At 38.1% G+C, this 23,342-nt stretch overlaps 2 protein-coding genes and 3 pseudogenes across 3 annotated transcripts; 1 reads left to right on the plus strand and 4 right to left on the minus strand.

Annotated features, from left to right (window-relative positions):
* The first annotated feature begins 4 nt into the window (after window positions 1–4).
* LOC115483454 lies at window positions 5–1,359 on the plus strand (annotated as a pseudogene).
* An 873-nt stretch (window positions 1,360–2,232) lies between these two features.
* On the minus strand, window positions 2,233–9,021 carry LOC115483451 (annotated as a pseudogene).
* Window positions 9,022–9,028: 7 nt separating this feature from the next.
* LOC115483452 lies at window positions 9,029–10,290 on the minus strand. The gene is made up of 4 exons (XM_030225461.1): window positions 10,131–10,290; window positions 9,897–10,075; window positions 9,652–9,844; window positions 9,029–9,579 (listed from the first exon to the last, which is right to left on the minus strand). The coding sequence occupies exons 1-4, from the start codon at window positions 10,236–10,238 to the stop codon at window positions 9,571–9,573; spliced, it is 489 nt and encodes a 162-aa protein (XP_030081321.1). The 5' UTR covers window positions 10,239–10,290; the 3' UTR covers window positions 9,029–9,570.
* Window positions 10,291–10,728: 438 nt separating this feature from the next.
* On the minus strand, window positions 10,729–12,145 carry LOC115483463. Of its 2 annotated transcripts, none has more exons than XM_030225545.1 (3): window positions 11,971–12,145; window positions 11,583–11,918; window positions 10,729–11,517 (listed from the first exon to the last, which is right to left on the minus strand). In XM_030225545.1, exons 1-3 carry the CDS (start codon window positions 12,063–12,065, stop codon window positions 10,926–10,928), a joined length of 1,023 nt encoding a protein of 340 aa, XP_030081405.1. In that variant the 5' UTR covers window positions 12,066–12,145; the 3' UTR covers window positions 10,729–10,925. The 2 variants fall into 2 exon arrangements, with proteins under 2 accessions (XP_030081405.1, XP_030081406.1); XM_030225546.1 differs by having other exon boundaries at window positions 10,731–11,517; window positions 11,583–11,915; window positions 11,971–12,144.
* A 2,763-nt stretch (window positions 12,146–14,908) lies between these two features.
* Window positions 14,909–22,518, minus strand: LOC115483466 (annotated as a pseudogene).
* Between the last annotated feature and the right edge of the window lie 824 nt (window positions 22,519–23,342).

Consider the following 23,342-nt stretch of genomic DNA (forward strand, 5'->3'; position numbering starts at 1 on the left):
AATAGTAATCAATGCAACTGGCCCTTTGAGTGATTCGATAATTCGGCTCGTCGAAGATGCCAATGCGTCGCAGCAGTGCACTCCCACGTGGGCCTCGCACATTGTGCTTCCGCCCTTCTACTGCCCCGAAGAGGTGGGTCTTTTCGATCTTATACAGATAACGGTTCGACAATATTCTTTTTACCCTGGCTGGGGCATACGATAATGGGCACCTCGGCGAAGCACATGAGGTGGTCGAGGGACCACATCCAACAGAACGGGAAGTTCAGTATCTTTTAAATAGTATCAGAAGCTATATTAATCCGAATTTTGATGTGCGCCGGTGCGACGTGCTGGCAGCTTGGGGTGGCTATAAGCCGCTGCCCACTCGGTCAACTGAGTTGGCTCATTCGACCCTGAGGAACCATGTCATTTCTCTCTGGGCCAGGTAACATGGTGTCTATAGTGGGCGGCACATGGACTTCTTTTCGGCTGATTGCCGAGAAGGCAATAGACGCCGCCATTAAGAATGGCGGCCTACAGCCGTTACGAGGCCATTCGATTACAGCGACCTCTTGCAAGCTGGACGGCGCCATTGGTTGGACACCTAACATGTTTATACGTCTAGTGCAGGACTTCGGCTTGGAGCGTGATGTGGCGAAACATTTGTCTGATACGTACGGATCGAATGCGTTCAAGGTGGCCGTTGGTGCCAACTCCAGTGGCGGCCTGTGGCCCATCATAGGTAAACGTCTGCACTCCGACTTTCCCTACATTGAGGCTGAGGTACGGCAGGGTGTTTAAGGACTATGCCTGCACGCTGGTAGACATGGTGGCACGTCGACTACGTGTTGCCTTTCTCAATGTCCAGGCGGCCGAGGATATATTGCCCCGCGTGGCCGCCGAAATGGCGCGCGAACTGAAGTGGAGTAGATCGCGGAAATTGAGGGAAATCAAAGAAGCGCGGCAGTTTTTAAACACTCAGATGGGTCTCTCGCCCGAATTTGACCCACTTCATATGAGCATACCGATTAAGTTGTCAGTGTGTCAGGTGCAAAAGTATGCCGAGTATTTTAGAAACCTGGATGAAACCAACACCGTTTTGTGTCGATTAACAAATGCTGCGCAGCTATGAAGTCGTTCGGCGTCAAGGAGGTACCGGTTGACCTAATGCACGACGTGCTGCGGGACATTGACTGTCACGCTCAGGTAAAGTGAATCTCTACGAATTTCTCTATGCTTATGTCAGCCATCGTGCACGGTGACACGGCATATTTACGTTATGCCAAAATGCATTTGGACCAAACAGTCTCGACAATAAACCGCAAACGGCGCCTGAAAAGTGATAGTCACGTCGAGCGAGCTGGAGGTGGCTTGTGAAGATAAACCGCCCTGTGCAAACTCTGTGTATATTCATGAAACTGTATTCTCTTATACTTTTTTTTTATTACAGCAATGCTACCATATCGTCGTAATCTAAATTTAGCAGTGCTGCCACACTTCATTCCGACAGATCGTTGGCGTTCAAAATTAGAACGCATAGCAACTATAAATCATAAAAATGAAAAAATGAGTTTGATTTTTATTTCAGTTGGATATCGACGCATTTTGCGCTATTTTCTTTAGACTTTGTAATCATTTAACAATTGTTTTCTATATTCTTTTAGCAAAACTCGTTTATGCCCTATGGAGCTTGTATATATAGTTATGTATTTGTAACATTTGAATATAAATATATAAGTATATATATATTTTTTTGCAACAATGACGACAGCATACTAACAGGGTGTTTCAATACAATTAATTTTGTGTGTGCAATATTGCCAGGTAAAACATCTAAGGGCTCTTTTAGTTTTTGTAATTTATGTATTTATGTGCTATAAATATATTCAAAGCGTGAACAAAATCGAAGTATAAACTATAATAAATAATCAATAAGTGAACGAGTGAATAAGGAAAATTGTTTAAAGTAGTTATGACAAAATTATAAATAATCATTGTGGCGGTATAGTTTATACATTTATATATTAAATATATATATCCTGAAATATATGTATAATGTGCATTGTATACATTAGAAATACACTTAGTTGACATGGATTTTTTGAAGTGCACACTTTAACTCTGGGGTAAGGTTGGCTAAATACCAGTAAATATTAGCAGCTAAACTTTGACCTGAGCTGAGAGACATGTTTTTAGTATAAATATGTCGAAAACGTCTATATATAAGTGAAAGAAATCGAAATACAAACTTCGCAACGTTTACGTTTGTTGCAACTGTCAGAGTAGAAGTTTAAATAAGCAATGATGTTTCCTATGTGCACTGGGCATGATAAGTTTTTGTTGTATCGTTCTTTGTTATCTAAGCAACAGCATCTGTGGCGCATTCCTCGTCGACGGTAATGTACATGCCCTCCTCTTCGTAAGCAGAGTCGTGCTTAGCCAGGATTCTCAACAGTGGACGCAGGCGTAGCCACCACTGCTTCTTCGGGATGCGTTGACTGTGAGAAATGGGAAGATATTTAAATCAGATCGAATCGAATTTATAGTGGCATTATTTTCGTGGCACTCACTCAAAGTTGGTGTCGCCAATGAGATCGACCAAGGGCGTGAATCGATACTGTCGGGATACAATGCCCAGCAGGGTTGCTGTGTCGGTCGATTTGCAGTTAACGACACCGTTGCTATCCATGTTTTCCTTGATTTGCTTTGCCAGCCAGTCGACGCACTTGGCGGCCATTTTGGTGCCCATGTTGCGATCGAATGGACTGGGTGAGCCGCCCTGTTGCATGTGACCCAAAATGTTCATGCGGCAAGTGAACAGACCCTTGCCCTCCTCCGAGTACAGTCGATAGATGAAGTCAGTGGTATAGTTCTCACTGGCCTTCTCGTTGCGCAAGATCAGGCCGCGAGAGACACCCTCTGCCATTTTGGATGCCATGTGATAGACGTCCTGCTGCAGTCCTTGATGGAGAACTTCTCCTCAAATATATATGCGGCATCGGCGCCACCGGCCAGGCCAGCCAACGTGGCCAAATAGCCGCTATAGCCACCCATTGTCTCGATGACAAACACTCGACGCTTGGTGCCCTGGGCCGATTGACGAATGCGGTCGCATATTTCGGTGATCTCGTTCAAGCCGGTGTCGCAGCCGAGCGAGAATTCAGTGCCGGGCACATTGTTCGAAATGGTCGCAGGCACAACCACAATGGGTATGCAAAACTCTGGATAATTTTCACGCTGATCGGAGATTTGCCCAGCGGCGTGATAACTCTCAAATCCCCCAATGATCAGCAGACCCTGAATCTTGAACTCCTTAAGACGAGCAGCGATCTCCTTGAACTTGCCCTCGGGCAGAGTGCGCTTGGTGCCTAGATAAGCACCACCTTGACCCACCCAGCCAGATACATCAGACCTGTGGCAAAGTCGAGTGTGTTAGATGTGCAGCTCCAAATGATCATAACCATATCGTATCACACTCACCAGCCCAGCTCGCGCACATTGCCAGCAATGAGACCCTCAACGCCGTCGTTGATGCCGTAGACAAACATCGCCGCGATAAATGGCGTTACGCACAAAGCTGCGCACAGCCGCATTCATGCCGCAAGCCGGCGCTCCAATGTGCATCACGGCCAGCCTATAGCCCTCGATGCCCTTGCCCTGCTCATCGAAGTTCTCCTTTGGTGGCTTCAAGCGAGTCAACATCTTGTAGGTCTCCAGATTGCGTTCAAAGGAACGACCGCGCAGCTTGACAGCATCGGCCCAGCGATGCTCCTTCATGGCCTTGGCCACGGCTTGGGTGCGCTCTCCACGCACTCCATAAGTGGCACGCGAACCGTTTGGTTGCCATCCAACGAGATGACCACTGGCACTGAGTCCGGCGTGGCCTCCATTAAAGCCAAAGTGGCCTCGGCACCCATTCGGCAGGCCTGTTAAATCATGAGAGAAATGATCGATAATCGATAATCGTATATCGGTTATATGTAGCAATATGATTTATCTTCTCTTACCAGGACACGATCGAAGGCGCTGGGGTTACCGCCACGCTGCACGTGGCCCAGCACAGTGATGCGAGCATCGTGCTTGAGACGCGCATCGATCACCTTGCGCACATCTTCAGCGGAAATGGGATTGCCCTCGCGATCGCATGCGCCCTCGGCCACAATCACAATGTTCAGGCGCTGACCAGCGGAACGCTCCTGTTTGACAATGAAAGCGATAACCGTTAGACGGACCACCTCTCTACGCGAGTCTCAAACAACGATTTGGTTAGTAACTTGTGTGGATACATAGAAGCAATAAATAACTTCAAAATATACAAAGTGCTACAAAATTAATTATAGAAGATATTTACTGAGTGATGATGATATATATGTATATATATATATATATATATATATATAAAATATATATATATGTAAATATGTCTTATGTGTAAATAGGTAAAAAAGACGACAAATATGAGGTTATCAACCAGATGTAACTATGAATAAATACAGGTGAGAAAGACAGAGAGTATGTATGGATGTGTGTGTGTGTGTGTGTTTTTCTTTGTATAGCTTAAACGATGAGTGTGAGAAGAAAACAGCAACTGAATATAAGAAGAATACAAAATAAGCAAATTATATAGATATTTACTAATTAAGCTAAGGTACAACAAAATAAACTAAAAACGAAGACGTAATAAAAGCCAATTAAATTGCCCAGCAAAAAGTAGTTGTGTGTGTGTGTGTGAGTGTGTGTGTGTGGCTGCACACTTAACCCAATAAAAACCAATTCAATAGCCAATCAGTTAGTATTTTCTAGAACCAGTTTTGGACAAAAAGCTGCTGCTCTTTGCACATCTTTTAGAAATGTTAAAAAGAGTTTGAAATTAAAGTTTTCTTTTTTTAAATATCTATATTTACAATTTGAATAATTTAGTAGTAAACGCAAAAAACCCATCGCACAGTATTAAAGAATGGAATGAAAAGGGAAAACCTTTATAGAGTTCGCTGACCTGAGCTAGCTTTGTGCACAGAGCATCCTGCCAGTTAACTGGTACGGGCTCTTCGGGTATGAACATAAAATCAGCTTCTGTGGCAATAGCGGCTGAAATTGCCAAATAGCTAAAAACGAGAGTAAATCAAACACGCCGAGGAGAAGACACGTTGTACAGGTGAGTGAATTGTTAATTGATATTTGATTAATTACAATATGCTTAAGATAAGACGTAAGGTAGGTGGTAGCTAGGGCTTATCATACATCCAGTTTTGGCAATCGTCGTCGAATATAAAATAATTGAAACTCATTTCAGATAAGCAAAAATATATACAAAACTCAAAACTCAAAACTGATGCATGATATGTTTTTCTATATGTATATATATATCTGACTAATGCCTGCTAGCAATGTGTGTGTGTCTGTGTCTGTGTGTGTGTTGGTTGGTGGGTGTTTGGGTTGTCGCGTGTGTGTAAAATGCAATGTTTTGCTGCTGTTGTGTCTTGCAACACGAAAAGCAGATGATTCGCGAGATAAAGAGATAGAGAGAGAGAGAGAGAGCAAACACACTGTGAAAAATATTGCGTTTGTCTTTTGTTTTTTGTTTTTTTTTTTGTTTTTGTTTTTGTTTTTAATAAAATATATATAGGTTCACTTCTTGCCTGGGCCAATAGATCGCAAAGCCTATCTGGCCAATCGACTTTCGGCGGCATTTCTGGTATAAATATGAAATCGGCCTCGCAGGCCAGGCCACCAACGAGCGCTAAGTAACTGTAAAAATATATGTGTTGTATTATTTGGTTATACATAAATACATACATATATACAATATATACTATATACTACACTATATAGCATATACAAATGGGAAAAAGGTCAACAAAAGGTGAAGGGGCGCGATCTGAGAGCACATAAGGAAATGTCAAAGAGCTAAAGATATTCCTTGCTGAGATATCAGACTTGACAACATCTCTTTCGACTACTACAACTATATGTAGACCTACTGTAATATCAACTTATATATATAAATGAATTCATCAGTTGCCTGTGTCTTGATTTGTTGTTTTCACATTTACATTTATGGTGCGTAAACATTGAATGCTTGAACACAGATCGATTTGGGTCAGAGAGGGAGATATATATAGGGATATATGTGGAGACATTCAACGATCGCGAGCTGATTGCTTGCCTGGTCCAGCTTGAGGGTCAGTCTGTCGGGCCAATCTTGTGGGGGCGGGTACTCGGGGAGAAAGACATAGTCTGCCTCGGATATAACTCCAGCTACAACTGGCAAATAACTATAAGTATTGAAGGCATTTAGCATTTGATGTCAAATATTTGGCGGAGCTAACAATTTGTATGTCAGTAGTTACGCATCACAGGCAGCCTAGCTATGACAATAACGGTAAACCGATAACAAATAGCTTACCCACAATGACGACCCATGACCTCCATGATGAAGGTGCGCTGATGTGAGTAGGCAGTGCTGGCAATGGCATCGATTGCCTCAATGATGCGATGCAACGCCGTGTCCGTGCCAATGGTCATGTCCGTGCCACAGAAGTCGTTATCAATCGAGCCCACCTGGCCAGGTAAAGAGGGCGTGAGTGGAGAGAGTGCTAGGCAGCTAGATGATTGAGTTCCTGTGACTTACCAATCCAACAATGTGCAGAACGTTGTACTTGTTCTTCTGCTCGCTGGTTATGGTGTTATTCTTCTCCAGCTCATCCAGCAGGCTGGACCACTCCTGACGGAACAAATTGGCGCCAGTGAGCGAGCCATCACCGCCAATCACCACCAGGTTGGTAATGCCACGTTGCACCAAGTTATTGGCAGCCTTCAGGCGTCCAGCACGCTCACGGAAATCCTGGCAACGGGCTGAGCCAATAATGGTGCCGCCACGGTGTATGATCGACGATACCGATGCCCAAGTCGCTTCCTGAATGCAATCGCCGCCATCCACCATGCCCTGATAGCCTTCACGAATGAAGTACGCCTAACGCCAAGGATTATTGAAATACAAAGAACAACAATAAATTAATATACCTAATAAATATATAATACTTCTGAAACAAAATATCAATAACGACATTTCAAGTTTCATGTGACTTTGTTCGGTCAAAACTGTTTCAAAATTGTAATTTTTCTTGCATAATTCTGCCTGAAACTGGATAGTGGAGTTTTCAGCATACATTAAAATTATGTTAAAATCGAATATTGTATACTCTTAATATATTTATAAATATTTATAAAACATAAATATTTGTAAATTTTAATGTAATTTAACCTTTATATATTTTAAATTAAGAAAATATTTATATATCACAAAAAAATAATTATAGTATACAAATTAAATACACAAATTATAAATTAAAATACATATTTAAAACAAATTTAAATTTTAAATCGAAAAGAATAATAAAATCTATATATCTTTTTTTATTAATAATTTAATTAAATATATAATACACAATATATTTGTATATTTAAAATAATCTTAAGTTTTTTTTTATTAATTTATAATTGATATATTTTAAAGGTCTAAAATAATGTTAAGTGTTTAATATTTTTTATAGCTTTTTTTTAATAAATTAAATTAAAAATTATATATTTTTAATATATTTTCGTAATGAAATAAGGAAAACCTAGTCATTTTTAAATTTTTTTTTATCAACATCCGTTTTATTAATCAAAAGAGTTAAACTAAGCATGGCATCTTTTCCAAATACATAAAATAGTTTCATATTGTATGCACTTTAGAACTTATCAGGATTAATACATGATAAAGCTGTTTAAAATAGGTGAATGATTTAATCGAGATTAGTGAAGAATATGATGCCATCATGTGAACAAAGAATAAGAGATTATCTACTATCGATTCAATTTGCTTCAGCTTTTAATTAAAAGAAAATTGCTGCTTGACTTGGGTTTTATATAATGTACCTAGATATAGTCATAATTTCTAAGCACCTCAAGCCAAATAATCGCGCATAAAAATCAAAAGTGAATAAATGAAAATGAAAGTGACTTTGAACGAAACACAAAAAAAAGAAACATCAGCCTTGCGACATTTTATTCATTGCAAAAATCATCATCATCATCACTATCATCATCGTTGAATTTCGAATAATTTATTTCAATTGCAATTATTTGAAATTTCAACTCTTTTGCCCTCACAGAGTGTGATCACAATTTGCCATATTCGCCCCAATCAGCAAATTCACACAGTCGATCAATAAAACCAATAAGCAAATAGTAATTCACTTTTCAAACAATAACCGAATTTTCTCAGATATATCTGCGTGATCGTCTGTAAGTTGCCCGAAAATAAACTCAATGTCAAACGCACACAAACACGATTTTGCCTGTGTGTTGGTGTGTTGGTATCGTCTATGTATTGGTGCTATGAATGTAGTGTGAGGCGCTTTTATTTGAATATGCTTTTGTTTTCCCCCTTGGGTTATCTAACGGCAATTGACACCACCTGCAGAACAAGCTAATTTGTTTTATTTCTATCATCTTTATGATTTAATTGCAAGTTCAGCTAAATATACATCAATTTGCTACATATATATACATATATATGCATAGCAGACTCTCTAGACCATAAGTTCAATGGCTGAACTTGTTCCGGTAACCGATAAGAACATTTTTGTGAACAATATATGTGTGTGTGTGTGGTGTGTGTGTGTGCGTCTGTTTCCAAATTATATATACCAATGCAAAAGCACTTGGCAGAGGTCAAAACTCACCTTGCATCCCACGTAGATGGCCATACGCACACAAGCCCTTACAGCCGCATTCATGCCCTGGAGTCGCCACCGCTGGTGAAGACGGCCAAGCCCTTGTCGCGCTGAGAGCCGCGTGCCAGGAAACGTTGATTAGTCTCACTATTCATATTTGGCTAAGCACTTCTTTTATTCAAAAGTTAAAACAAGTTAATCGATTCAAAAAACAACGGCAACGCACACACACACACACGCAGGGTGAGAGAGTGAGAGTGAGAGTGATACTGACACGGACGCACGTATCGAAGTTTAAGTTGGATGCACCCAACGGCGAATATTTGTGAATGATTCACAGCGAAACTGGAGGAGCTTTGAGGAAGCCGAGTTGTCCAATTGAACTGCGCAAATCTTATGCTGCCCGCAGATGCCGTGGCTATGTGCCTGCGAGACGATTTTCACAAACTGGGCGCGAGAGCGGCGGTCGAGCGCAGAAGTTTCGGTTTTGACGTTTCAAGGTGACCTTTAAACGCAGCAAACGCTTTGCGTTAAGCGCAACTACACGGCAGACTGATGCAATGAACTGGTTGTCTGGCGTTTTTATAGCGCTACAGCGTAATGTATTTTGATTATCTACACTCTGCGCGATTTTTGATAGTATGTTTCATTAATGCAACAAACAGTAACGGTAATGCGGCCAAGATTCTGCTATCAATTTGTCACTATTGTGGGCGAAAATGGGCGATTACCCTATTGGACTTATTTTGTTTACCCCACACATACACAGCGAGTGTCATGTTGACAGCTGAGCAACAGCTGTGCGTACATGGTCAGACAAAAGCTCTATCACACCAGCGAGCTTCTGTATGGCGAATTCAGTAGCTTTTCACCACACCTACGTGAGGTGTAGAGCCGTTAGCTATTTAAACGTTACGCGTTTGCATTTAATTAAGATTCTATTACTCACATATTTACGCTTAAATTTTGGATAGTTAGCAAGCTTTACACCTGCTGGTTTACCATAACCTCTTTCGTCAAACAGTACAGATTCATTATCATCGTAGCCCATAAAACGCACACCGCCTTTTTTTACTGCTGGGTGTTTTAGCTTGGGTCCACCCAGTTGTTGATTCCTCCACACATAAGCTTCCACCATAAGACTTGAAACGGATTAAATGCAGCTGACCACCTGTATCTTGCAATCGGACTTACTTATTAAAAAATATTGAATTCAGTATGAAGCCTCGAGTCAATATTTCATTCATATTCTGTTTTACGTAGAAATACAACTTTTTCGATGGATCTTCACAGTGTTCCATTTGCATTACCAATTTAAAACATGCTAATTTATCAGAACAGACAGCTTGACCACGACACAGATGCTTTTTATGCTGCAAAGCACTTATTAGGAAAATATTTATATTGGAAATTCCACATTGAACTCACTTCAACAACTTGAGCACTCTTTAATTGTAATTCGGAGTGGAACGGCTCGGAAATGTGCAATTTGCTGGGACAGTGTTGGCTCGTAGGCAATACCTGCTCTGTTTCCATTAGGCTATGGGCGATTGCTTACAATTTTGACCATTATGCATTAGCTCGTACATACCGGTTGATAATTTTGAAAATACTCGAAATTTTAATGCATGCATATCAGTTACTAAAGGTAGAAATACATAAAATACATACTCAATTTTGACTACGTTTGAGACAAATAATAATTTAAATTATACGACAACTGTCGAATCAATTTAAAGACTAGCTTACTCGGTTACACTTACAAGGATTAATTTCAACTGATATTTTAAAACTATATGAAATTCTGATTTAATGATATATATGTTATTTGTTTTAATTTGATTTATTTGATTAATTTGAAAATTCAACAAGCGGCTAATTCCTAACCACATAATTTAGATTTTAGGAAAAAATAATATAAAGCAGCTCGTTGAAATCAGAGCCGATTAAGACCGAGTTGGTCTATCGACTTCAATTAGCTTAAAAAAAAATTACAAATTAAAATATTTTCTTTAACAAAGCGATTCTCCTTTCGCTAGAAAGATAATCCAGACGCGATATTTCCAGCATTCCCGTTGGGTGTTTGTCTGTCGTACCTACATATATACTTATCGTATGTTGAAGGTGTCGCATCACAGCATTTGCCCACAGAGGAGTGGATGGCATGAAAATCGCAGAGAAAGGCGAAATCCTTAATTTAGATTTGTAATTGCGATGAGGCGTTCAGTTGGCATCGGATGACGTCGCCTTGTGCTTCAGTTTCTTCAGATAAAGTACATATTTTATCAGTGGCGCTTTGAATTTAGCTCTCTTTATCATCTTCATGTTCAGCAGCAACGGCTTCTTATTCGTCTCTACATTCGTCTCCCCAATCGTCACCATCTCCTTAATTATTTCCTTCACCTGATCCGTCTCCTTCTCCTTAATCCTTTCCTTCACCCGACCCGTCTCCTTCTTCACTTCCGACACCCAATTAATGTCCTTGTCCGTCTTCCCATCCCTCTCCAGAGCCACCTCCTTCTCCTTTTTTCTTTCCCACATTCGATCCATCTCCTTGTCGTTCCTCACCCTCACCCTCACCCGATCCGCCTCCTTCATTTCAAATAGCTGATCCGTCTTTTTCTTCATTTCCCGATCCGTCTCCTTGTCCTTCTTCCCTTTCTTTTTCTGAGTTGTTTCCTTCACCTTTAAAGCGAATCCAATGTCTGTTCGAAAATTTCTCTTTTTTTCGGCATCCATATATTGTCGTATATCATTTGCAGTACGATCGAAACCCAAACTTCTAGTGATGTGCATAAGTCTCTGTATATTTGGGCTTTAGCCATACAAAATTAGGAATCAATATCTATAAATGGATATATGAAAGATAATATTGCTTACGTTTTGATAGAAACTAAGCTCATATCACAGAAATCATCACGCACGCTATCGGCTGCATACATAATAGTCAACACCTCAGCTGTATTGTCGCACAGGTAGCGATAATACAAATTGATATTGTCCTTCATTAGGATCTTTAGGTAATCATACTTCATACCCAGATTTACACAGTTGCCCATTTTGTTTTTGAAGCCTTGCAATTTGTCAATATCGGTGCGACGACTGAAAAGGATCCACTTGAGCTCCGGGGAACTATCGGCAGCTATTCTGCCTCTGCTGGAAAATCGACATGCGGGTAGAAAATTCACCAAGGGAATCCCATTGTCAATGTGCCTGCTGACGACATGTGAGATATTTTTTTCGTTGGAAATATAATTGCTGCACTTACCAAGCTATGCGATTTGTCAATACTTGAAATTTACATTTATGCATTCCTAAAAAAGTCACAAGAATTTTCGTTACAGGTCTGAAAATATAAGGCATACTTTTTTAGGAATCAATAAAAATTTCGTTTTCATTTCATGATCCGAAAGTTGTGCTGGCATGAATAGATTGTCTAAGTGAACCAGTCTATAAAACTAATTGAATGCAGATAATGCATAGATTGCTAAAACTTATCTTATCATACTTACAAACAAGTTTACAAACCAGTTAGAGTACAAATTTCCATTTTCATTTAAACTCGCAACTCAAAATTTTAGCTTCAAAAATCATTTGGCTTGAGAAATAGTTATTTTAATCTTTCTTATGATCAATTTGAATCTGAAACTAGAATGGCTCTGTTATGTTAGATAGCATTAATATAGCTAGCTCTTTTTGCTTAATATTTCTTTCTCTTTCTGTTCTTTAATACCATTTCACATGGTCCAGGCTAAGCATCTTGTATGCTAACTGTCCACCGTTACTGCAAATAGTACTTCTAGCCTACCAAAGAAAGCTTTATCTTAATATGTTCAATATCTTTTCAATGTAAAAACAGTCAGTTATCAATACCTTAATACCCCTCAAAAATTCTTTTACACAATGACTTGTTTTTTTTGTATTTTTATTTTTTTGTTTTTTTTTTTTTTGGTAATTAAGAAACTGTAATTTCAATAAACTTAAATTTTCACATCAATCTTTGCCTCCACACACACATACAATTAATGTGTGCTCAATGTTGTTGTTGTTCAACACATTTTGTATGTTTGTTTTTTGTTCTGTTTTTCTTTTAATGTATGTGTATTATGTATTTGCAGTTTCCATTTTGGTTATTCGACTCGATTTTATTATGTATATTGTAAGCGTAAATTCAATTGCGAAAATATACAGTTATACAGTTTTTATACACATCTGCATAGATAATTTTAATTTCCTGGCGACTGGCGTTTGTTCTTGTTGCTGTTGTTGTCGCCATCTTGGATTAAAATTGCATCTACTCAGCTTTTAAAATAAGTATTTTCTGTTTTATTTGTATTTTGTATTTTGATTAGTTATCAATTTCCTGTTGTTTTGCAATTAAATGCCCTGATAAACCAAACTTAATATCAACAATAAAGCAGAATGTTGAATTAGTTGAGTTTAGCAACAATTGGCATCGTTCGAAAAATAAAATTAGCTTTCAATTTCGATTTAGTTTTTCTTTTGTTATATACTTGCTTCACACACCTGTTTTTTTTTTTAATTTTTCTCATTTTGTTCTTGGACTGGGGGTTTACATTTAAACACATAGATGATAATAAAAATATAAAAAGTAAACACTGAGACATTTAGTTATAACAATTGCACATTGATAATGTTATTGCTGTTGCTTTTGCTTTGCATAATTGCATATAGTAAGTATATATGTATATGTGAGTACGTTATAAATAGTTATCGCATCGATCGTACGATTAATTTTGATTACTTGTTCCAGGATGGCGAATCACTGGTTCATTTAATCTTCAAATCCGATTAACCGATTGATTTACATACGAGGAGAAAGAAAAAAAAGAATTCTTCAAACAGGCACAATAGAACTCATGCCTTCTAAGCTATCCGCGCAACGGAACAAGTTATTTGCACTGATTTAGAGTGAATATCTATATCTGTGTATGTTAATCACAACTTTCTTGACTGCACAACTAAATAACCATTTATTTAATTTGACAACAATTTAGCACACAGTTTACTCTTCTTTTGTTTTATTGATAGCTGCATTATAAATGCAACACTGTGTGTGTGTGTGTGGGAGACAGAGAACGTAAAGAACAAAATCCAAGAGAACATAAATTGGTTGAAAATAAAAGTTTAGGTTTATGTTTTATTTGTTGTATTTTAGAAAAAAAAGATAATTACAAATTAATACATAATTTGTTTCTTTTGGTTCGCATGGGCTTCTTCTTTGACGACGAAAAATAATGGCATTATTGTAATTACATTATTTATATTGTATAACCAATTAGCCTTTCTTTATTATTGTTTTTTTTTATTAAGGAAAGCGGCGCAGCGCATTAACCAAAAATAAAAGACAATAAATTTGTTGTTGACTGTGTCTTGTGTACTGTTTGTTTGTTGTTTGCTGTTTGTATGTTAATATAAAACAGTATGGTAATTATTTATTAAAACATAATTAAAATAAATAATATTACTTTTAGGCATATGTATAGTGTACGCAGTTGGCCAAAACAGCGGAATAGTAATTAACTACACAAAACAAAATTCACATCTTTGCCATACAATACACTGTTCCTGTTTCCTGGTCTTGTTCTTGTTCTGGATAGCTGATAGTTGTTTCATTTTTATATATTTATATATATATATTTATATTTTGTATTTATAAGTTTTGACTCAGATAGTTCCATTTGTGAATATTTGCAAGAGCATTTTACTAACAAAGACAACTTTGAACGGCATGTGAAGCAAATTAAGACATTTGGTTTCATATTACATTTCTTCTCATAGACTTTTCAATCGACTTTACATTTATTGATTTGATTCGTCGAACATCACTTGTTCGCCTGTATACAATATATAAACTGTCTATAAACCAGATTCAATTTCTTTTTCTTCAATCAGTTGCATGACAATAGTCTTCTCACCTAAACTCATCTCAGCCTCTAAACTATCATCACACAGCCACAAGCTGAATCATTATTCTGCTGAATTGTTAATGTTGTAGTGTTTTGTTGTTTTGTATTTTTTTGTGGTGTGTTGTCTGTTGTTTGTTTGTTTGTTTGGATTTGTGTCGATGCTGATGTTGATTTTGATGTTGCTTTTATTATTACATTACTGCTCTGCTGCTTTCGACTTCAAAGATTTGTTTTTATATTTCTTTTGTTTTGTTTGTTTTTGTTTGTTTGGATTACTGAATAATATTTGCATAGTCAAAAAGGAAACATTTTAGTTGTTTGGTTAGTTGTCACCGCCCTCCTGTGGCTCATCGCCATCACCCTGGGTATCGGAGGTCCAAAGAGTCAGGTTATCCCTCAACAATTGCATGATGAGTGTTGAGTCTTTGTATGAGTCCTCGTTGAGTGTTGTCCAGCTCGGCTATCGCGTCATCGAACGCCTATATTGTGTGTACATAAAATATATTTAGTATTTGATACAATAGAATTACAACAATAACAAAGCAAACTGCCGGCAAGGTAAATATGCAAGTACAACTTCTGATTCAGGTGCAAAACGAAAGCATTTCAGTTCAATCAAAACAACTGTTTTAGTATTTGAATATATACCGTTTTGTGATTTTGTTTTTGTTTCATTCAGCAAGTAAGCATAATAATCAAAATTATAAATTTATCTAGCAAAAAATAAGAAACTATTAACTAATATACGATATTGAACTCTGTGACCTAACGGTTAATGCACTTCTCTAACAACCATTAATAATTTCACCAGCAAGATATGGACTGCATTATAAAGGGTTAAAAGCCGCACTTAACAGAGTACATAAGCCAGGCTTTCAATTAATCAATTAAGCAAATTTTCAATTTACGTAACATGCGATGACCGTAGGCGTATGCTTATATCGTACGTTCTTCGGACTTTTGTGGGCGTGTGTGAGGGTTGTTTGTGTCTGTGTATTAGTTAGTTAGCCACATAACAATATTTAAATAATTAATATAAAAACAAATAAAACAATATTTGTGTAGAAAGAGATTGAACCTGTTTAGCTAAATGACAAGGCCCTCGCTGGTGAATTAATAATTTCGTAATAGAAGACGGAAAAGTTGAGTGCAAGACCTAATCTGATTGGATGTGTTGGCTGCATTTTAGTTTTGGCAATATCGAATGCCTCTTGATAAGCTTTTTTCGAGGTCCTCAACGACGGCTTAAATTATTGTACGTTAATATGGGGTACCAAAATAAATGAAAAAAAAAAAGAAAAAAGAACCAAAGTTCACAATTAGTTTTCAATATGATATAGATACTGAATGGAACAATCAACTTAAATATATATATAAAAAAAAGAACAATGTTGTGATTAGATTTGAAATGAGTTTCGTTGCACTATTTGCTTGTTGCTTTTTGTTCGCTTGCCCGACATTTGTTTATTTGTTTGTTTGTTTTTTTTCGTTATTAACCTGTTTAGCCAATTGGCAAGCCTTATCTGGAGAATTCAAAATCTCATAATAGAAGACTGAGAAGTTAAGTGCAAGACCCAAGCGGATGGATGTGTTTGGCTGCATTTTGCCCTTGCTAATGTCAAATGCATCCTGGTAAGCGGTTTGGGAATCGTCAACAACGGCTGCCATCATTGTGAAACACACAAAGAGATAGAGGAGTTTACGTTTACGTTTAGGTTTATGTTTTCGTTTGTAAATTTTATAATCCAATATTAAAAGAGCTTATAGCTCATAGCTTAGAGATTGTAGATACTTACTGTTGCGTGCGCCTCCTGTGGCGACCTCAGCTAAATTACCTGTAATAATCTCCCTTCATCTTCAAATAGAAAACCTTGCTTTCTGGATTGCTGGCTTTTGAATAAGGTATTTGTCCAGAAGTCCCCTGTTGATTAAAAGAACAAGATGATGCCAAAATGTAAATAAGAGAGATCAAACTTGTGTGCATATAAATAAACATTCCTAATTGCTACGCGCACAATAAGCTGTTATTAAGCCAATATTATGCGAGCGAAAGCTGCGCAGCTAATATATTACGCGACTCAACCTGAAATAGCTACAAGCGTATGTATGTCTCTGTGCATGTATGTATGCCAATTTTACAGTCGACTGAGGCACTTCAAAGTATTATCGATTTTCTGTCACCAAAGAAAGAAAAGCTAACAGCCCGTCGCCCAGTCACCCAGCACGTCGCCCAGTCACCCAGCCCCACAATCCCAACCCCCCAATCAGCGAGAACTGTTTATATATATAAATATATATACATATTGGCTTACACATGTAGGTTGTACCGTTTGATTTATTTTTAAGCCCAGTGCCTCTGATGTCTAAAGGTAGTTTACTTAATAGGTCAACGGTTGTGTCAAATGAGTACACGCTTTTAAAATAAGTAGCTCTGACACTGCATCGAAAACTCTAATTAAATTGACATTTATCAAGCCAAGTTCGGCCATTATTGGTTACTGTTGCTATCTAATCTGTATGTTTATTTATATATATATATAGAAAAGTATGTACATTATATAGTGCATGTATGTGTGTGAGTTGTTTGCTGTGTGCAGTTGTAGCAGCAGCATGTCTGGAAAATTTATTATTTTTTAAAAATAGATTATTGATTGTAATACAATTTGCTGCACACACACACGCGCACGCACACACCCATACAAAAGCCTGTACAGTGGGCCCTCCGCTAAGGCGATTGTAATTCAAACTAACGCAGCAATTGGTTTATATAGAGCTGTCTTAGAGTTGTATTTTTACACAAAACTCTGATGCCCAGCCACAGAGATACAGCTACCACCGCCCACTGGCATTTGGGAGCAGGGACTTGCGCAGTGAACAGAAGAAACACATCATAATTTGCTTACTCTATGGTGGGTTTTGAGAGGGGGCTGGAGGCTAACAATATTCATGGTCATGGGCAGGAGAGTACAGTGGAATGGAATGGAATGGAGTGGAGTGGAGCAGAAGTAAAGCAGCTGTACATACCAGAACTTCATAGCAAATTTCTCTAAGCTCCTTCTCCACACGCTCTCTGTACTCGCGGGCGAGCTGTTGTTTTCTGGCGGATGCTTCGGTTTTTTGCTCAATGGAGGAAATAACACGCCACGATGACCTGTTGTTGTATAAATGTATTCAAATATATATATATATAAGTAGGTGTAGAAAGTCTATTTTGCAAGTTGCAATTTACCTGCGCGCTCCAACCACATTTTTGTAGGCAACAGAGAGCAGATTTCTTTCCTCATTTGACAGCTCGACGCCCGTCTCTGTGACTGATTTCATGGCCTGGGCCATGTCATCGTAGCTACATGAAAGTAAATAAAAAAAACAGTTTAAGTTAATTATGGCTCTTTGATCTGTTCATAACTGTGTGCACTCACCGTTCTGATTGCTCGGCCAATTTGCCTTCTGGACCAGTTCTTCCTTATCGACTGTCGACATGTTTGTGGTTTTTTGTTTTAGTTACTTGACCAAACTAATAATATGAATAATTTGTATATGTGTGTTCGTGTGTGTATTGGCCCACGCGCGAACTCTGTTGCAATTGATAGACAGCAGAAAAATTAATTAAGTAGGAGGAATCCACAGCTCAAAGCGTCGCTCACAGTGTGTGAATGGTTATCTTCAATAGAAAGAAAGAAAGAAAGAAGAAATAAATATATATTCATTGATTGCTGCTAAATTTCAATTGAATTTCCCACGCGGCGCATTCCCTTTATTAATTGGCAACCTGTTCAAACGGCCAACAAACAACAGCGTGTATATATATACAATTTCTTATATTGCGAGCCACCACCCACTTCTAATTGAAAGCTACAATTAATTCATTTATTTCTCTCGCCAACTTTCAACACGAATATCCTTTAACACACACACACACATACAGTTCCAAGCACGAATAATTATCTGTCGCTGCCACTGGCGCTGTTGCTGTTGCTGTGTTGCTCTTTCGACCAGGCCCGAAACTCGACTAAACGAGAACTTGTCTCTGTCTCTGACTAAAAACGTTGAGCTGAGGTGCGAAGGAGCAAGGATTGCCGCCGGTGGCAGAACTCGTCGCATGCGAATAGCAGCTGCGCGTTGCAAACTTCTGATGATATTGAAATATGTTGGCGGTGTCAATGGGCGGGCAAAAGGATATCAAAGGATATATATCGCGCTCATCAATATGTATACATGAGACATTAAAAACTGGCTTTGCAACACTTACACGCTCTGAGGCACACGGATGTAATACACATATGTGTGTTGCTGTATTAAAAGATTTCAATTTGCAATTAGCAGCAAATGAGTCAAATTTTAACATCTTTGCTTCATATGCTGCAATTAGCATTAATACAAAACTGAATCATCAAGACCTTGCAATATCAGTATTATATTTCATTTCATTTCATCGACTTTAAATATAAAGTACAGGGTCGAAAAGTTACTTAAACCCACGACGATGATAACTAATAATAATAATAAATACTCGTTTTAATGTCAATCAATTGCGTTTTATGTTAAACAGCTGTGAGTCAGACCTCACGCTAACACTTAGCTTATATATGTACATACATTTGTATGTTCACAACAAAGCATATTGTGATGCTAAAGGGTAACCTGTTGCCTTTAGCTAACGGCTGAATGCTTCCCTCCACAACATGACTGTATTTGCAGGTATTACATAAATATTGATTGATTATTATTTATAAATAAACGCAAGGTGAGGTTGATTGATACATTTTCCATTATCCTTGGGGACAAACATAGAAACATAATAACGACAAAATTATTATCCCCCAAGGCAGCTTTGGTTAGTCCGCTGCTCATAAGGACCTATGGCCCATAATGTGCTTTTGACAGGTAAAAAAGGTGTGGGTGGGCGGGTGGTTGATTTTAGTTGTGTGGGCGTGCTCCAAATTCTGTTTGCACATTGTTAATACAAATTTGTGCTAGTGATTTAAGCTGTTTGCCAATGCTATAAGACATGACATTCGACTTCGTAAGGTACCCCAACTTCCAGATGCACATTGGATACGTACAAAATGGACATGGGAATGGAAATGGGAATGGTAAAAAAGCAATAAGCAGCAGAAGCAACCGACACGACAACCAAATGGAATGAAAGAAAGAAAAAGAAACAGCAACAACAATAATAAAATAAACCAACATACATGCACAGAGAAAAGTTATAAATAAACTATGAATAAAATTGAAAATGAAATAAAAGAGAGAAATCTGTGGCTTGATGGGTGTGTGAGTGTGAGTGTGAATGTGTATGTATCTATATGTGTTTGCGGTACGTGAGTAAGCATATATATATAAATATGTACGAACATATTAGTTGTGTGTATTCAGATGTCAAATATAAATGCACAATAACCCCAATGCACGAATCTTAAAATGGTAGCAAAACTTAAGCAAATATGGTAAACATGTTCAATAAAGGTGATCTTAAATAATACAATATATGTATATGTATATGAATGCACGTGCAAATATGCATATGCAAACACAGTGGCAACCAGCCATCCACCCACTTGTTATCTTCTATTCTAAACGATCGCATCCGACCGTCAAATTGCAAAAACATTGAACCTTAGGCTATATACAAGTGTAGGTAAATCCACATGTACACAATAGATACTAGTATGTATGTATGTATGTATTTTAAGAACAGCAACTTTTGTGCTTTGCTCTTTTTTAGGTCAATTGCCATGTTTTCGTATAGTTATTGACAAATATAAATAAAAGAGATGAGACAAAAACGAAACAGAGCGCAACGGCGGAGTATTGACTATGATTTTAATTTCTAAATTCCGACAAATGTATGTATGCATAGATATATGGGTGCGCATTTATAGCTATACACCCAATCAGCCACTCCCTCCCGTTTCAATAGTGGAGCCAGCAAAATCAGCTCTTAGCAATGAAGTGAATTGTATGCGTCATGGACTGCGTCATTTTTTGGGCATGCCTCACAATGAGGAAATAGTGCGACTGCAAGAGTCAGCCACACACTATTTTTCTTTATATAGAAGTGTGTGTGTGCCCACATACATACATGCATGCGTTCTTTTTTGTGTAATTGTGTGTGTTATAAAAAGAAAAACCCGCTAATAGTAAGCGAAATGTCAGTGCGACAACGACGGCGGCATTGGCTTCGGTCACTGGTACAGATTGAAGATAACGGCAAATAAAATTTGAAACCGTTTGTTGAATTCTGCGATGACGGCAACTTTGACTGCTGCAAACGGCGCTAGCCTATGCGAATACCAGTGTGTGAGTATGTGCGTGTAAGTATGCGAGTGTTGAAAATACACCACACCGAGCGGCAAAGTGTAAATTCACCACACCGGCCCCATGAGGTCGCGACGACAGAGATTCGGCTACACGGCGTTACGGCTACATGCGCAGTACAGACGGAAAAAAATATATAGAGAAATGCAGATAAGCAGAAAATTCCAATACACAACGTTTTCAAAACCAGACACAAGTAATGGGAGCCTTCAACAGTTTTATTGCACCCCTGCCCTGTTTACATTTGGTGGATTTGATGTTAAATTCAACATCTATGTTTTGAGCTTAAAAAGCAACAAATCAAATTACATATGTACACATTATCCAATGTATTTACGCATATGAACGTACATCAGCTAACAAGAAACAAGTGTGTCTGCCTCATAGTGAGGGAGAGGGTTGTGAAGAGCAACGCAACAAAAAGTATAAAAATAATCCCACCGGAGAGCGAGAGAGCACCACAAAGAGAACACACACTTCCAAAGGCAGCAGCGATTGCGAGAGCAGTGCGGTATAAAAGAACACGTAACCGCGTGTGTCGTCCACTTACATACATACATACACATATGTATGTACACTCATATGTATATATCTTCATATATATATATATATTTGTATATATATAAAAGTAATATATATTATTATATCTAAAAAAACAAATTTATATGTAGTAAATTGTAAAAGTAAATCCAATAAAAACCAAGTTAACAATGTACGTGCATAAATGCCCATACATAAGTCTGTGAAAAATAATCCAAATGGATTAGCTTTTTTAAATATACAATGCATAAGATAGAAATTTCATTTTTTACAAAGCAAATATCGCCGCAGCACACTTTTAAATGTGCATATGCGTAATACATTCGGACTGGCGTACATATTTACATACACAGTCACACACACACAGTCATTCGCTCGGACGTTCGTATGCAAGTATTTTAGCTATTGACGACTAAAACGCCTAGCGACCAGAACACACTTAAGCACCACAATTCGCCTTCGCATTAGCCAAGTCAGTTGTTGCCACGGCCGCCAACAATCAACCAAAAGCACTGAAAATATACGAAGCTACAAACGAATCTCACGTCTACATATATATATGTAGAAGTATACATATATATATATTCACACGGACACACACTAATACAAAATATACCAATACTAGCGCACAGCGGGCATTTGTACATATACATGTACAAATGTATGTATTTTTGCACAAATTCACAGTTCTGAACATTTTCGTCTTTTTGCGTAGTATTTTTATCGATCGTTCCATGGAAGCATGTAGAAAATTTTTTCATACATGCGGCGTTTGCACATGTTCTCGGCGAATTGAAAAATGTATTAAAATTGCATAAACTACCGAAATGCACATGTTTATTGCATCGCCTTAAGGCTTAAGGTTTTATAATAAATATATTCATATGTGGGTACATATACATATTTCGCCCCATATTACTAATGCAAATTGGTTACCTTACATTCGATTCACTCGAAACGACAACGACGACTACCAACGAACGGCGAACGACTAAAAGTGACGGCAAATGTTGCACACAGTAAGTGCTGTATCTGTGTGTACGCCTATTTGGTATGTATGCATGTGTTGGTGGATTTCACACATTCATAAATACACACATAAGCGGTAGCGCATGCCGCTACAGCAGATGAGAGAGCGAAAAAGTGTGTGTGAGAGAGAGAGAACAAAGAGAGCAATAGGTAAAAATTAGTGTTGCCAACCTGGCTACAAAAACTAAGTTGCCAGGTGTAACACAAGTGAACTGGATTCGTTGAGTTTCGAATGACCTGTTGTTGTCATGCCTAATCCATCAATTCGAAAAGCAGCTTGTTGATTAAGTTATGTTACTACAGCTGAGCAAATTTGTTAATAATTATACATATGACGTATTGCAGATTTTTACGTTAAGTGCCGTAAGCACATACTAATTTGTTGTTGGCCAATGCAAGCTGCAGTTTTGTACATTGTATGACGCATGCCACAATAATGTTGGGGAGGAGCTTGGCAGCAGCTGCTGCTGCTGTTGCTGTCGTCAATTGTGCGCAATTGTCGTTTAATTGAGTAATTTGAATGAGACGAACGTCCGTATGTTAAATTTTTAAATTCGAATGTTACGCGAGTTGTATTTGTGGCCTTGTACGTGTCTGTTTGTGCGTTGTAAAATTGACCAACAATTACTAATAATTCTAAAAATCTTAATTAAAATGAAAATCCAAAATACATTACGCCTTTCGCTAAGCCCTTGAATTGCGCTCAACGCACAGACGAATTTGTACCTGTTAAAACCTTCTAGCTCTTATCTCTGGCACGCTGATTAAATTTATTTTTTCAACTTCACGGGCTGTGACGGCGCCTTATCAGCAATTATGT

The sequence above is a fragment of the Drosophila hydei genome, unplaced genomic scaffold (genome assembly GCF_003285905.1).
Source record: "Drosophila hydei strain 15085-1641.00,03,60 unplaced genomic scaffold, DhydRS2 tig00008134-arrow-pilon, whole genome shotgun sequence".
NCBI classification, from domain to species: Eukaryota; Metazoa; Arthropoda; class Insecta; order Diptera; family Drosophilidae; genus Drosophila; species Drosophila hydei.